The sequence below is a fragment of the Gorilla gorilla genome, chromosome 2 (assembly GCF_029281585.2).
Source record: "Gorilla gorilla gorilla isolate KB3781 chromosome 2, NHGRI_mGorGor1-v2.1_pri, whole genome shotgun sequence".
Classification (NCBI taxonomy): Eukaryota; Metazoa; Chordata; class Mammalia; order Primates; family Hominidae; genus Gorilla; species Gorilla gorilla.
Window position 1 is genome coordinate 59,659,046 of NC_086017.1, and position 15,357 is coordinate 59,674,402.

The 15,357-nt window shown below is 55.5% G+C and overlaps 2 protein-coding genes across 3 annotated transcripts; one reads left to right on the top strand and one right to left on the bottom strand.

Annotated features, from left to right (window-relative positions):
* Nucleotides 1–839: 839 nt before the first annotated feature.
* CDHR4 (cadherin related family member 4) lies at nt 840–13,198 on the bottom strand. The gene is made up of 20 exons (XM_004034161.4): nt 12,818–13,198; nt 9,918–9,972; nt 9,401–9,591; nt 9,148–9,310; nt 8,980–9,071; nt 6,987–7,097; nt 6,001–6,104; nt 5,686–5,822; nt 5,255–5,438; nt 5,006–5,159; nt 4,667–4,760; nt 3,863–4,066; nt 3,643–3,782; nt 3,221–3,371; nt 2,914–3,134; nt 2,528–2,670; nt 1,963–2,019; nt 1,774–1,861; nt 1,502–1,529; nt 840–948 (listed from the first exon to the last, which is right to left on the bottom strand). Exons 2-20 carry the CDS (start codon nt 9,964–9,966, stop codon nt 893–895), a joined length of 2,367 nt encoding a protein of 788 aa, XP_004034209.2. The 5' UTR covers nt 9,967–9,972; nt 12,818–13,198; the 3' UTR covers nt 840–892.
* On the top strand, nt 13,159–15,202 carry INKA1 (inka box actin regulator 1). Of its 2 annotated transcripts, none has more exons than XM_063703806.1 (2): nt 13,159–13,515; nt 14,356–15,202. In XM_063703806.1, the coding sequence occupies exons 1-2, from the start codon at nt 13,171–13,173 to the stop codon at nt 15,160–15,162; spliced, it is 1,152 nt and encodes a 383-aa protein (XP_063559876.1). In that variant the 5' UTR covers nt 13,159–13,170; the 3' UTR covers nt 15,163–15,202. The 2 variants fall into 2 exon arrangements, with proteins under 2 accessions (XP_063559876.1, XP_004034210.1); XM_004034162.4 differs by having other exon boundaries at nt 13,395–13,595.
* The last annotated feature ends 155 nt before the right edge of the window (nt 15,203–15,357 follow it).

Below are 15,357 nucleotides of genomic sequence, written 5' to 3' on the forward strand. Positions count from 1 at the left end.
CCCATCTCTACAAAAAAATTAAAAATTAGCCAGGCATGGTGGTCCATGCCTGTAGTCCCACCTACTTGGGATTCTGAGTAGGAGGATCGATTGAACTTGGGAGGTCAAGGCTACAGTGAACCACAATCACACCGTTGCACTCCAGCCTGGGCAACAAAGCCAGACAGCCAGACCCTATCTCCTCTCTCTCTCTTTCTCTCTCTCTCTCTCCCCCCCCCCGCTCTCTCTCTCCCTCTCTCTCTCTCTCCCTCTCTCTCTCCTTCACACACATACACACACACACACACACACACACACACACACACACACACACACACACACACACACAAAAGCAGCATTGTTCTCTCTCTTCTGGATAGGAAAAGGAAGCAGGTGGCCCTGAGGAGACATGCTGATTGGAGGCCCCTCAGTCACTGACAAGGATGATAGCCTATTACCTCTATAGAGCATCAGTCACACTGTCAGTCTGAGCATCATACAATACCTTCTTAAAAGAAAAATAAAGCCAGGTGCAGTGGTGCGCCCATCGTCCCAGCTACCCAGGAGGCTGAGTGAGAGGCTCTCTTGAAGCCAGGAGTTAGAGGCTATAGTGTGCTATGATAACACCTATGAATAGCCTCTGCATTCCAACCTGGGCACCATAGTGAGACCCTAAAAAAAAAAAAACCCTGAAAGAGAAAAGGAAAACCTTACTGCTCCCTAGAGTCTGCTCACAAGGTAGGGAGTTGTCCAAGTGAGAGGAGGCACAGATTTCAGAGCTTCTCCCACACGTTGGCTACAAGGCTAGAGAACTTTTCTTTTTGTAATTTTGTTTATTATGAATCAACTTGAAAATACAGCCCATGATGGTGTGAAAAAGAAATTCCACACATAGTAAGACAGCTACTTGGCCTCAGAGCCAGCGCCGGGCTCCTGTGTGTGTGTTAAACAGGTAATCTCTTCCTGTACCTAAAACCGGTAGGAGAGAGAGGAGAGCAGGGGGTGCTGCTGGCCCCAGAAGAACTGCCTCCCTCCCCCTTACTTAAGGGTAGGAGATTATTCCTCCAGGACCCTCAGTGTGACATCCCACCTTCGCTGGAATCTAACCTGTCCCCTCCCTCCCTTCTCAGCAAATTCTCTCAACTCTGACTCAAATGCACAGGAAGCCTCCTTGATTCTCCAATACTGGACACCAGCTCCCCTAAGGCAATACCAGATTACTCTCCCATAAATCACTGGTGACATTGAACTATCTGGGGGCCTCTCCCCTCACCATCATCCCTCCTCCCGTTGTGGGCAGAGACCAGACCAGATATGAGTCATCTCCTGACCCCCTAGACGTTTGACAAAGGATGGATGAAGAGTGAGTGGGGATGAGAGCAGACCCCATTCAGGAAAAAAGCAGATAGATGGTGGGTTCCCGGGAGTAGGAGGAGATATTGAGATGGGGTAAAGAGAGGAGGAGATACTCAGATGGGGTGAGGGCCCAGGCAGAGAATAGTTTAGGAAGAGGGGGACTCACGGGAGTCCTGTGCTCTGCCATCAAAATGCTGCTGAGGGAAAAAAAAAAAGGTGCAATGAATTGAACCCTGCCCACAGGGGAGCAGATGAAGGCCTGCCCCTAGGGGGCCAGAAGCCCACCTGCCTCCTCCATTCTGATGGTGCTAGTGTGGGCATTTCCACAAGGATACCCATTCATGGGAAAAGGGGCATGGGAAAAAAGGCTTGGAGGGGGCAGGGGAGTACTCTGAAGCACCCTTGGTGCCCACTACTTGAGATGGTGAGCTGACATACCAGACTCATGACACTGCTGGGTGCCTGGGACATCTCCATCTTCGGTGCCTCCATGAAACCCTCGATGGATCCCTCAGTTCCCTGGTTGCTGGGGCAAAGTACGAGCAAGAGTACAGGGCAAGGCTCTGGGCCCCAACCTGAGTTTAAGAGATGGGCTCCCAGGCATAGAAGTATGCAAAGGAGACTGACCTGTTTAGCAGCAAAGCCTGGGCTGGTTTGCTGGGTGCTTGCAGCAGCTGGGCCAACCTAAAATGCCAGGAGGAGTAACGAAGCAGTGAGGGCAGCAGGCCTACTGGCTCCAGGAACCAGCACCCTTCACCCATTCCTTTATATTGGGAACAACCAATGTTTGTATGCAGTGCCCACATTGTTACATCCCCTTTCCCTGGGCTCAGTCCTATGTCCACAAGGAACTTCAGAGTCTACAGGAGCAGGAAAGCTTTCCAGTGGAGGGCAGAAGTCAGGAATAGGGGTAAATGCCCAGTGTATGACAGACTCACAGTTTCAAGCCCTGAGCTTATCTACCCTCCTCCCATTCCAAGACTGGATTCTGCCGGTGATGGAAGTTGCTTCCTCCCAGTGTCTCTCTGACCCTAATCTAGAGACCTCTGGAGGGAGAGTAGCCCTCCTCAATATCAGTTCGTCACCCACCTACTTGGGCATTGTCATCTAATCTTGGGTGAAACCACCCATCACAACTGGGGTCCATAGGTGGGTTGGGGGCAGGTAGGGAGCACAAGGATAGGATCCCTACCCCTGGAGGAGCCTGCCAAGAAGCCAGCCTAGGGCCAAGAGGAGAAGAGCACCAGTTGCTGTCAACACCACCACAAACCAGGGCTGTGGCTGCCAGAAAGCCTCTGTGTCTGTCACGAGCATGGGTGTCATCGTTGAGGGCACCTGAAAAGGAGGCCACAGCCTCACCACTGCCTTGCCAAAATGCCCTGACCATCCAGCCTTCCAACCCCTTCCTGGGCTAAGCCACCCCACTCCCATGATTTGCTCTTCAACACTGCCGGGCTCTCCGCACTCTGCACTTCCCTCTGAACTGCCTTCCCCATAGTTCCACCTGAAAAACTGGGTCTCCTCACTCTCCAAGGTTCACCCTTCCCACCCTGCTGAGGGCCCGAGGAGCCTCCTCACTGTGGTTCTGTGGGTGCTGGTGGCCACTGTGCTGGCCCTCCTGGGAACTAGATGCACAATAATGGTGGCTGTGGTGCTGAGGTGGGGGGTGGAGGGGCCTGCATCGGCCACACAGATCAGTAGCTCATAGGTACGGGGCTGCTCTGGCCAGAACGGCCCCAACACAAGGTCACTGTGCACCAGGATGGCCCCTTGCAGGATGAATCGGTTCTGGCTATTCCCTGAAAGCAGAATGACAGGAGGAAGAGACCATTGCTGGCCTTGGCCTGCCCCTCACTCACAACCTGGTGGTGCCCATGTCCCCTACCTCCCACGATGCTATAGGAGTAGGTCAGGCGCTGTGGCTCCTGAGGGATCCAGCATGACACCTTGGTCACCTCCACGCTACGGCCCAGAGGAGCATAGATGGTGAGTTCCTGAAATGGGGGCTCACACTCGGGGGCATGGTCGTTCACATCCTGCAGAAAGGAACCAGGTTAGGAGTGGGTGGAACCCACCCCCTAAACCTCTGAGCCAGCCCCTCAACTTCTTCTCACCACAGCCGTGGCCTAGGCATCAAGTGATCAAGGCATCACACAACAGGCTCCAGAGCTTTCAATTAGGCCCCACTCTTCTCCAGCCAACTCGTGGAAGAAACCAAGGCACAGAGTGGAAAAGCAGAACACCACAGGGCAATCTGAACTCCTGTCTTTCCAAGTATTTATTTCCAAAGCCTTAGGACACAATTACCTCAACCTCGATGGTAATGGTACAGGAGCCTGAGCGGTGATGGTTGGGGTTCTGGTCTTGGCCATGGTCAATCACAAGGACAGTGAGCCTGTACAGCCTCTGCTGCTCATAGTCCAAAGGTCCCAGGAGGTGAACTTCCCCTAGAGGGGGAGACCACAGCTTCAGCCTGCAGAGGCAACTCTGGCTGCCTGTTTCCATCCCAGCCCTGGGGTGGATGTACCGCTGAGACGGTCCACAGCAAAGGTGGTAGGACCACCAGAGGTGTAGTACTCAATGTTGTCATGAGGGTAATCCATATCCGTGCCCACCACGGAGCCCAGTAGAGTGTGGGGCGCCGCATCCTCCTGAACCCGGAACGTGCGAGGGGCACAGGCTGGGGAGAACTCGTTGATGGGTGTCACCATCACCAGTACCGGCACCTCAGCTGGAAGTCATTTGGCAGTCAAGGATCTGGCCTGGGGTAACTATCCCTGAACTGGGGGTCTGAGGCGGGAGACATGGCCCTGCCCTGGGGGTCTAAAGAGTGAGAGGGTCTGCTGGGCGTGGTGGCTCACGCCTGTAATCCCAGCACTTTGGGAGGCCGAGGCCGGCAGATCACGAGGTCAGGAGATCGAGACTATCCTGGCTAACACAGTGAAACCCCGTCTACTGAAAATACAAAAAAATTAGCCGGGCGTGGTGGCCGGCACGTGTAGTCCCACCTACTCTGGAGGCTGAGGCAGGAGAATGGCATGAACCCGGGAGGCGGAGCTTGCAGTGAGCCAGGATCGTGCCACTGCACTCCAGCCTGGGTGACAGAGCAAAACTCCGTCTCAAAAAAAAAAAAAGAGAGTGAGAGGGTCTAAAGGGAGGGCAGAAGCCTTCCCCTGCTGGGGGTCTAAGAGATATATCTTCAGGGTCTGAAATGGTGACAACCCTGCCCTACTGGATTCTGAAGGAGGAGAGATGACCCTGTCCTGAGCATGGGAAGCGGGAGGACAGAACAGCCTTGTCCTGGGTGTCCAGGCCGGGTGTGGTCACTCACTGGTCATCTGGGGCTGGCCACCATCGAGCACCAGGATGGAGGCTGCATGCTGGAAGCAGGCTCCAGGAGTGTCACAGTCCAGTGTGGCATTCACCTAGCCAAAGGGGCTAGAAAGTGAGGTCCAGCCAGGGCCTGAGAGAGCCCTGAGCTACACGGGGCTGCTGTAGGCCAAGGCATCCACAAATATCTTGCCTGGATCCTGTTTTCCAGACTGCAACACAGGTTGGCTCGACAGCCATCCCTCCACCCCCACTCCTATGGTCTCAGAGACCCTTGGCCCACCCACCCCTTCCCACTGCAAGCACCCTGCAAGTGGGTCTGGGAGCTGGGGCTGGGCACCTCAAGGACTCTGTCATAAAGGCAGAGGCTGGCAGGGTTGGAAGAGCTGCGGAACCACAGCTTGTAGTCCAGGGTGGCACCAACAGAGTCCGGATCTTCGCAAGTGAGAGTATTCAGCACGGTGCCCACAGGTGCAGTCTCCGGGATTTGAGACCTGAGCGTATGCAGTGGCAGCAAGGCAGGAGTCTGGCAGTACCCTGAGTCATGGCTCTGACCCCAGCAGCCCAAGTATGGTTCCCATGTACTCACACCAGAAGCGCTGGGAGGCAGCGTGGAGGCCAGAGGTTGACCAGCTGCACATTCATGGTGAGATTGAGCTCGGCACTGGCCCATGGCCGGCCCTGCTCAAAGGCCTTCACCTGCAGCCTGGAGACAGCGGTGCCTGAGGTGCGAGCTAACTCTAGGGGCGTGGTGGTCCGGACCACGCCGTCTGCTGCATGGGGTGAGAGAACACAGAGGTCAGGGGTCAGGGAACACAGAGATCAGCCCCGCTCCCAGCTCAGTCCCACTCCCGCCAGCCCACCAGATCCATAGGCAAAGGAGGCCGCTGAGCCTGGCCCTCCTGCTGCCTTCTCCAAGACCAGGCCCCCAAACAGGAAGGTGAAGAGGTACTATGGGTCACCTCTGGACCAGCCACAGAGGCATCCCAGTACCTGCCCCCACCCCCCAACACCTCTCACCACGACCAATGGAGAAGAGTGGGCTGGGCACCGGAGACAGGATTTCATAGCGCAGGTCGACACCCCGGACCCGGACCTGAACCACCTCACTACCGGGGGCCAGGTTCTCAGGGATGGTGATATTCTGAGCCTGCTCGCTGGACCAAAAGGGGGGCACTGGTTCCTGCCCATGCCTGCTCAACCTGCGGGTCCACAGCTTCCTTCCCTGGGCCCCCTCCTGTCAGGGCTGGGACTCAGCTCCAGCAGCCTCACCCTACCTGATTCCCTGGGGCTAGGCCCTTCCTCCCTCACTGTTCCAGGGTAGGGGAGCCTTACAGGAAGGAGACCTGGCTGGAGGGAACAGGCAAAACCTTCACTATCACCATCCCTTGGCAGCTTTGCCTTTGTCCAAAGGACACTGAGATTTGCAGCTGGAAGACCTGTGGTGCACCCAGAACAGAAAAGGAGCCAGATTGTGTGTGTCCACCTCTTTGTCTATGCCCAGTCCTCCCCTTAAATAGGCAACCTCACTTAGGATCTCCAAAAGGATCTTCAACTTCCACTCTTCCCCATGATCCCCATGACCTGTCACTCTGCTGACAAGTATTCCTTTGAGCCCCATACCTTTGGGCCATAAATTATTCCATTAGGATGCAAACAGCCCGAGAATGATATCTGAATCATTGACAATGTGAATTATCATCTTAGAATTGCTGAAAGCCACCTCCAGACTGCACTGACCATTTTACTCAGAACTTTTTTTTTTTTTTTTTTCCCCATGTTGGAGCACAGTGGTGTATGATCTTGGCTCACTGCAACCTCCACCCCCTGGGTTCAAGGAATTCTCCTGCCTCAGCCTCCCGAGTAGCTGGGATTACAGGCATGCGCCACCATGCTCAGCTAATTTTTGTATTTTTAGTAGAGATGGGGTTTCTCCATGTTGGCCAGGCTGGTCTTGAACCCCTGAACTCAGGTGACAACGCCCACGTCGGCCTCCCAAAGTGCTAGGATTATGTGGGTGAGCCACTGTGCCTGGCCATTACCCAGGACTTTCTCTTACTGTGTGATTGCCCTAAACACTTTTCTTTCTATTAGAGGGCTTGTGAATTCCCAGAGAGAGGGATTCCTCTTCTTTCTAGAACTCCAGAGCCCAGCACAGAACCAAGCTAAGGTGGGAGGACAGCCAGCATGCAGCAGCAGGTCCAGGTCTGAGAGAGTCAGTATTAGTCAAGGAGGCCAAGGAGGCCAAGAATAAACAAATTTCTAAAAGGTAGGCACTCTACCCAATCCATAAACACCCTCAGATTCCAGGTCATGCTCACCTTTTGAGCCTGGCCTAGGAGGCCCTGGGATGGTGCCTGCAGCCAACCTTGCTGATTGATGGAGAAAGGTCCAGGGAAATGTGGCAGGTCCTGGGCACTGATAATGCTCATCTGACAGAACAGAGATGCTGGCAACCACATTCAGCCCCCAGTGCCCTGAGCACCCCCATCGACAACCCAGCAGCAACCCTCCAGCAACCCAGCAGGCACCTGCCTATACCCAATTTATTTTCCTTCCTTCCTTCCTTCCTTCCTTCCTTCCTTCCTTTCCTTCCTTCCTTCCTTCTTTCCTTTCTTTCCTTCTCTCTCCTTCCTTCGTCTTTCTTTCCTTCTCGCTCTCTCCTTCCTTCCTTTCTCTCTTTCTTTCCTTCTCTCTTCCTCCCTCCCTCCCTCCCTTCCTTCCTTCTTTCTTTCTTTCCTTCTTTCTTTTTTTTGAGACAGAGTCTCCCTCTGTCGCCCAGGCTGGAGTGCAGTGGCGCGATCTCAGCTCACTGCAACCTCCACTTCCTGGGTTCAAGCGATTCTCTGGCCTCAACTTCCTGAATAGCTGGGATTACATGCCTGTGCCACCACACCCGGCTAATTTCCTTCCCTCCCTTCCCTTTCCTTCTTTCCTTCCCTCCCTTCCCTTTCCTTCTTTCCTTCCTTCCTTCCTTCCTTTCTGTTTCTGACAAAGTTTCACTCTTGTCGCCCAGGCTGGAGTGCAATGGCACAATCTTGGCTCACTGCAGCCTCCACCTCCTGGGTTCAAGTGATTCTTCAGTCTCAGCCTCCCGAATAGCTGAGATTACAGGTGCCCACCACCACGCCTGGCTAATTTTGGTACTTTTAGTAGAGATAGGGTTTCGCCATGTTGGCCAGGCTGGTCACGAACTCCTGACCTCCAGTGATCCACCCGCCTCGGCCTCCCAAAATGCGGGATTATAGGTGTGAGCCACTGTGCCCAGCCTGACACCCAGTTTTCTCATGCTTCACCACTGACCCTTATCCCAGCCTGGGCTCCCTGGCTTCTAGCCCAAGCCCTGGCCGCAGTCCTCAATCCTTTTTGCTTTTAAGCTAGTTACTGTTTTTAAATACTTTTTTTTTTTTTTTTTGGGACAGAGTCTTGTTCTGTCACCCAGCCTGGAGCAGTGGCACAATCTTGGCTCACTGCAATCTCCACCTCCTGGGTTCAAGCGATGCTCCTGCCTCAGCTTCCCGAGTAGCTGGGATTACAGGCACACACCACCACACCTGGCTAATTTTTGTATTTTTAGTAGAGACAGAGTCTCACCATGATGGCCAGGCTGGTGTCGAACTCCTGAGACCACCTGCCTCAGCCCCCTCAAAGTGCTGGGATTACAGGTGTGAGCCACCGTGCCTGGCCATTACCTACATGTTTGGTTTTTTTTTTTTTTTTTTTTATTACAGAAATGATACAGAATTGTCATAAAGAACTGAGAACACATAGCAGATCTTGAAAGAACTCAGCCCCTGGCTGGGAGCAGTGGCTCATGCCTGTAATCCCAGCACTTTGGGAGGCCGAGGTGGGGAGATCACGAGGTCAGGAGATCGAGACCATCCTGGCTAACACGGTGAAACCCCGTCTCCACTACAAAATACAAAAAAATTAGCCGGGCGTGGTGGCGGGTGCCTGTAGTCCCAGCTACTCGGGAGGCTGAGGCAGGAGAATGGCATGAACCTGGGAGGCGGAGCTTGCAGTGAGCCGAGATCGCGCCACTGCAGTCCAGCCTGGACGACAGGGCAAGACTCCGTCTCAAAAAAAAAAAAAAAGAACTCAGCCCCTGAGATGTCCCTGTGGGAACAGCCATGGTTACTGGGGAGTGAGCAGCCCTCAGCAGCTCTCTCCAAGAACATACATCACGCAGAGGCTCATCTATGCCTCTGCTGCAAGGTTCCTCTTCAGGCTGTGCCTGGCCAGGTGGGGTTAATTTATTCTCTCCATCCCCCCTGCCCCCATCCTGTCACCCACCGTCCCATGTTCTGGGCTTACCTGCGCTCCGTGGAGTTCTAGGCCTGGGAGGAGCAGAGTGTACAGCCGAGCCCCAGGTGTGACTGTCTCTGGCACCTGAATCATTTCCCCAGCTGGCCAGAGTGGAGGTCAGGGAGGATCTGTTCAGGCCATGCCTGCCCCCACCCTGCCGGCTGCCCCTGGCCTCACCTGGGCTGGCAAATTGACCAGCACACTGGATATGGCTAAGATCCCGTTGCACATCCACAGAGAGTGAGCCCTCTGTCACATGGTTGCCACATGTGAACTTCAGCTGCAGCTTGTAGTGGTTCACCATCAGGGCATCCAACCGAGCAGAGCTGCTCAAGGTCAACTGGGGTGGGTGGACAGTGCCATGTGGGGCTTGGAAATTTTAGGTCTGCCCTTGTGCCCCCACAGTCCCCAGCTGTACACATGACCCTACCTTGCCCACATAGGTCCCTTGCCACCTGGCCAAGCTGGGTGGGTTGAAGAAGGTGGTGGGTGGCTGGACATTGAGCAACTCCAGGGTGGGTATGGGCATGTAGGAGGAGCAGTTGAAGGATAAAAACTGAAGGATTGTGCCAGGGCCCTGGCTCTCAGAGACATTTATAAAGCAGGGCAGGCTGCAGAGGTCTGTGAAGAGCAGAGAATTCAGGCTGGAGGCCCCCAGGCTGATGGAACCACACATACTAGCATAGTCCTGTCCTTTTGCCACAGGGCCTGGCCATGCCATGGGGCCAAGCAGCTAAGGCCTTTCCTTGTATCCAGCATCCAGCATTTCACAGATGGGGAGTGAGAACTTGACTGAGGAAGTGGCCAAGAGAAGCGGTGAGGGCCAGGGGTTCAGATTCTTACACTTTCCTACCTCTCCCCCAATCCCTGTCCTCCATGGTAGCTTATCTGGGAAGGGTCAGGACTCCAGGGGAAAACTACGGTTCCCCCACCCACCACCTCCTCACCAGAGACCACCGGAGCAAAGAGGAACACAAGGAGCCTGAGCAGCACCATGATGACCTGAAGACACAGACAGCAGACGAGGCTTCAGAAAGCTAGGCTGTTTGTCTGACTCACCCTGTTGCCAGGTCAGTTGCTCAAACATAGCTGGGCAGGCGGGACTCCTGGGCCTCCCAGATTCTATCCCCACCCATCCCTGGTCACTGAGTTCTAGACCTCTGGCAGGCTTCCAGAGGCTCAGAATATCCCATTTTCCATTGCCCCCATTCATTACAACTCTAAGGGCATGGAAGAGGAGGAGGATTAAGGTTCAGATGAGGAAACTGGTCATGCAATCTGTGGAGATAGAGCAAGCACAGCACCCAGGAAAATTTGGCCCAGGACCTGCTACCCCACAGAGTCTCAACTCCAGCTGGACCCCCTCCATTAGAACATTATCTGCCTATAAAAAATGAGCCCAACCGTCAACAAAATCTCTCAAAACTTGCTGGGTGTGGCGGCTTACATCTGTAATCCCAGCACTTTGGGAGGCTGAGGTGGGAGGATCACTTGAGCTCAGGAGTTCAATATCAGCCTGGGCAACAAAGTGAGACCCCATCTCTACAAAAGAATTAGTTGGGTGTGGTGATCCAGGCCTGTAGTCCCAGCTACTCTGGAGGCTGAGGTAGGAGGATTGCTTGAACCCCAAGAGATCGAGGCTGCAGTGAGTCATGATTGTGCCACTGTATTCCAACCTGAGTGACAGAGCAAGACCCTGTCTCAAAAAAAAAAAAAGAAAAAAAAAAGTTGTCTACATCCAACAAGCAAAAGGAATCCTTTATGATAGAAATACAAATACTGGTTACCGTTGGGAATATCAATTGGATAGGGCACCAGGTGGCATCCAGGAGTTGCTGAGGATGTTCTATATCTGAGTGGCAGCTGCACAAGTGTCTACAAATTTTAACATTTACTGAGCTATAACTTTGAGATCTGTCTATTTATTGTATTTATATGTCAGTTTCTTAAAGTTTTCTGGCCAGGCACGGTGGCTTATGCCTGTATGGGAGTCTGAGGCAGGAGGATCGTTTGAGATCAGGAGTTCGAGACCAGCCTGGACAACATGGTGAAACCCTGTCTCTACAAAAAAAAAAAAAAAAAAAATTAGCTGAGTGTGGTGGCACATTGCCTGTAGTCCCAGTTACTTGAGAGGCTGAGATAGGAGGGTCACTTGAGCCCCAGAGATCGAGGCTGCAGTGAGCCAAGATCATGCCACTGCACTCCAGCCTGGGTGACAGAGTGAGGCCCTGTCTCAAAAAAAAAAAAAAGGTTGTCTTTATTTGCCATCTCCAGTTCTTCAGTCCTCACTCTCTTCTCCACACACTCTAATCAGGCTTGTCCCTCTCTACACAAAACTGCCCTTGTCAGGGTTCCCAATGACCTACGCACTGCTGAATCCAGTGGTTTGTTCTTCACCCTCACTGCCTTGGCAGCATTCAATGCTTGCTCCCCTTGGGTCCTGAGTCCCCACATTCTCAGATTTCTCCTGGCTGCTCCTGCTCAGCTTCTTTGATAGTTCTGCTTCATATCTCCCCCATCTCCACCTCATGGAATGTCCCAGGGCACAGTCCCGATTGCTGCCTCCCTCTGACTACACTCATTTCCTCCCACCCCACCTTATCCAGGCCTATGGCCTTACATACCATCCATTCACTCACTATGCCTCCCAGATCCAAGGCTCCAGTGCTGATCTCTCTCCTGAAGTCCAGAGTCATACACCTAGCAGCTGACTCTGCAACTCCTCTTGGATGTCTAACAGGCATCTCAAGGGTTACGTGTCCATAAATGATCATTGGATTTTCCTCCCCAAACCCACTCTTCTCCAGTCTTTCCCAGATCAGTTTATGGCAATTTCATCCAACCAGCTGTTAATGCCAGAAATGTAGGAGTCATGCTTGATGCCTCTTTTCCTGCCCACATCCATACATCAGCAAGACTTGATTTTAGTTCCAAAACATACCCCAAAGTGACCCCCTTCAGTGCACCTGCCCTGCCCAGGCCTAGGCCCTCCCCCTTCGTTGCCTGGATGAGGGCAGGGACTTCCACTCTTATTGCAGAATCCTTTTCTGAAAGCAGCTGGGATTATCTAAACAAGGGCTAGCCCAGGTCATTCCTGCTCAAAGGCCCCCATTGCTCCTCATCACACCAAGAACAAAACCCACATTCTGCTCTAAGGCCGTTAGAGCCTGGTTTTGCTGACCTTTTCCCTCCTGCCACCACCACCAATCACAGACACCTGGGCCTTCTTTATGTTTGGCCCTGTCCAGCTCCTGTCCCTCGGGGTCTTTTCCCTGGCTGCTCCTTCTGCCTAGAATGTTCTTCTTCTCCTTCTTCTCCTCCTCCTCCTCCTCCTTCTTCTTCCTTTCTCTTTTTTTTTTTTTTTTTTTTTGAGACGGAGTCTCACTCTGTCTCTGTCGCCCAGGCTGGAGTGCAGTGGCGCGATCTCCGCTCACTGCAAGCTCCGCCTCCCGGGTTCACGCCATTCTCCCGCCTCAGCCTCCGGAGTAGCTGGGACTACAGGCGCCCGCCACCACGCCCGGCTAATTTTTTTGTATTTTTAGTAGAGACGGGGTTTCACCATGTTAGCCAGGATGGTCTCGATCTGCTGACCTCGTGATCCGCCCGCCTCGGCCTCCCAAAGTGCTGGGATTACAGGCGTGAGCCACCGCGCCCGGCCAGAATGCCCCTCTTCTTGATTGCATCCTGATGTCACCTCCTCTGAGACGGACTTTCCCCAGGCTAGCCCATGGCCCTCATTCCCTGGTATTTTCCTGTTGCTGGTATGTCCAGTCTGTCTGCAGCTACACTACCCTTGAGCCTAGCCTGCGTTGATAGAGCAGCCTCAGCACCGACCCTCAGTCTGCACCTGGTATCGGCAGAGGGAATGCCGACGGTCGCGCGTCGCCACTGGACTCGCGACTAGCCAAGCACTCCCCACTAGAGGGCAGTCCCGTCTAGCTGGGTTGGGACGCGGCTGAGGCCCCGCCGTTGCGCTGCCACAAAGTCCCGCACTCTCTTGAGTCCTCAGACGGGCTGAACCCCACTTCCATCCCGTTCAGGGAGTGCCAAGGCCAGCCTCACGAATGGGTCCCGTGGGTCAGGCCCCGAGGGTCCACAACCTCTCTGGGTCCGACCATCCGGGGTGCTCTGCCTATGTGCGGGCGCAGCACGGCGCCCCGTGGGAGGGACCGCTATTTCACCATTGAACAAACGGGGAGGATGAGGCCCTCGCACGGAGGCGACCTGTCCTGCGTCACGCAGCAAACGCAGGGTCCACTCAACAGTCTGGGGGCTCGGGGGTCCCGGTACCGACCCCGTCCGGCTTCCAGTTATGACCCCGCCCTTCCCACCAAGAACCGCAGCGGAGTCGGGAGGGACGCCGGTTTTAGCCCCGCCCCCTTTGGCCGCGGGGCCGGGGCGGGGCGCGGCTGCCAGATGTCGGGGCGGCGGCGGCGGGAGCTACGGAGAGCGAGGAGTCGCGCAGGCAGGCGGAGGCTGAGGGCGCCGCTGGCCGGCCCTCCCAGCCCTCTCCGCGCGGCTCCGCCGGGGTTCCAAAAGGAGCCAGTAGGTTCGGTGGGGGCCCTGGCATGGACATGCACAGCGCTCGGCTTGACAGCTTCCTTAGCCAGCTCCGCTGGGAACTGGTGAGGCTCGGGAGCGGGTGTGGTTAGTGAGGACGCGTGCGGGATGCCAGGCTGCCGCCCGGCCGGAACAACAGACGGGTGCGGGGTGGCTCCAGCGTGCCCGTCCGAGGCGGCTCCAGCGTGCCCGTCCGAGGCGGGGTGGGGGCGGCGTGGCGCATATGGCTCAGATGGCCCGCGTCGGGTTTCGGACGGTTGGGAACTGAGCTGAGCATCAGATAACAGCATCCAGCTGGCCGTGCTGCTGGAACGGCGCGGGAGGAGAGAGTGGAAGGGGGACTTCTTTGGGGGCGGGGCATGGGCGGCAAGGGACAAACGAGGTGCTGGCGCTGCTGTGAACGCCCCCTACTTCAGGCTGGCCTATGCCTCCCTTCTCTACCCCTCACCTAGCAAGCGCTCTTTCTGTGAAAGACGCTTTGGGCTTTGGGAGCTGAATCCCCCAATAGGCACGGGATGCCCCTCCAGTCCTGGGCAGGACCTACTTCCCCGTTCAGGCCCGCAACCCTGCCTGCCTGCCCGCCCGCCCTGGTGGCGGGTGCCGACTTGCCCGGCCCTGCATGCTGCAGCCTGCCAGACTGCCACCAGGTCGGTGGATGAGAACCACACCAGCTTCGAGTGCCAGCACTCCTATGCCTGCCCTGTGCTCACTAACACCCTGCTGCCCAGGCCAGCAGGCCTATCTAACCTTCCTGGACCCTCTGTTCTCTGGGCTGGCCTGGTAACAAGTGATACCTCTCCGACTTCTGCCCTCTATTCCCCTCAGTTGTGTGGTCGGGACACAGGCTCACCCTCAATGCCTGGTCCCCTGCAGCCAACCTCCCAAACTGGCCCAGATGTGCAGCCCAGCCACCAGCTTAGGGCCTCGGGTGCCTTGGAAGAGGACTCAGTCTGCTGTGTGGAGGAGGAGGAAGAGGAGGAGGAGGAAGCAGTGGTGACAGAAGACAGGGATGCAGCCTTGGGAGGCCCCAGGGAGCATGCCCTGGACTGGGACTCTGGCTTCTCAGAGGTGTCAGGCAGCACATGGCGAGAGGAAGAACTGCCTGTATCCCAGCGCCCAGCACCCTCAGCACAGCCCCTTCGTAGGCAGCGCCTCTCAGTCAGTGGCCTCCCCATGCCCAGCAGGGCCCCTGTAGCCAGTGTACCACCTGTCCACCGTCCACGGCCCAAGTCCACCCCAGACGCCTGCCTGGAGCACTGGCAGGGACTGGAAGCAGAGGACTGGACAGCAGCCCTACTGAACAGGGGTCGCAGTCGTCAGCCCCTGGTATTAGGGGACAATTGCTTTGCTGACTTGGTGCACAACTGGATGGAGCTGCCTGAGACAGGGAGTGAAGGGGGTGACGGAGGTGGGCACCGTGCCCGTGCTCGGCCCCCTCAGTTCCTGCTTGGCCTCTCTGAGCAGCTTCGGCGCCGGCTGGCCAGGGCTCGGCGGACAGCTATGGCAGGAAAGCGGCTGTCATGCCCACCTCGCCCAGAACCTGAACTGCCTGCGGATGTCTCTCGCTTTGCAGCCCTCATGAGCTGCCGTAGCCGCCAGCCCATCATCTGCAATGATGTCAGCTACCTCTGACCCTGCCCTCCAGCCTGGGACAATAAAAGCCTTTTTTCTAGACTGTCCTGGCTCCATACCCCTGAGGCACTAAGATGCAGCCCCAGCCCTGTGAGGCACTGCCCAGGCAGACAAATCTTCTGAAGAGCTTTTTTTCTCTGTGTGAAGGTCCCTGTCATGCCCATGTCACACCCGTGTGCATTAGTGCACTGTTTT

What these genes read in the sequence shown, in the direction of transcription:
- CDHR4 (XM_004034161.4), bottom strand. Translation starts at nt 9,966, where the DNA reads ATGGTGCTGCTCAGGCTCCTTGTGTTCCTCTTTGCTCCGGTGGTCTCT. An exon ending in TGGTCAATTTGCCAGCCCAG is followed by an intron (nt 9,072 to 9,147) that starts GTGAGGCCAGGG and finishes CACTCTGGCCAG; the next exon opens with CTGGGGAAATGATTCAGGTG. An exon ending in CCAGCAGTGTCATGAGTCTG is followed by an intron (nt 1,530 to 1,773) that starts GTATGTCAGCTC and finishes TTCCCTCAGCAG; the next exon opens with CATTTTGATGGCAGAGCACA.
- INKA1 (XM_063703806.1), top strand. Translation starts at nt 13,171, where the DNA reads ATGAGGCCCTCGCACGGAGGCGACCTGTCCTGCGTCACGCAGCAAACG. An exon ending in CGGGGTTCCAAAAGGAGCCA is followed by an intron (nt 13,516 to 14,355) that starts GTAGGTTCGGTG and finishes TATTCCCCTCAG; the next exon opens with TTGTGTGGTCGGGACACAGG.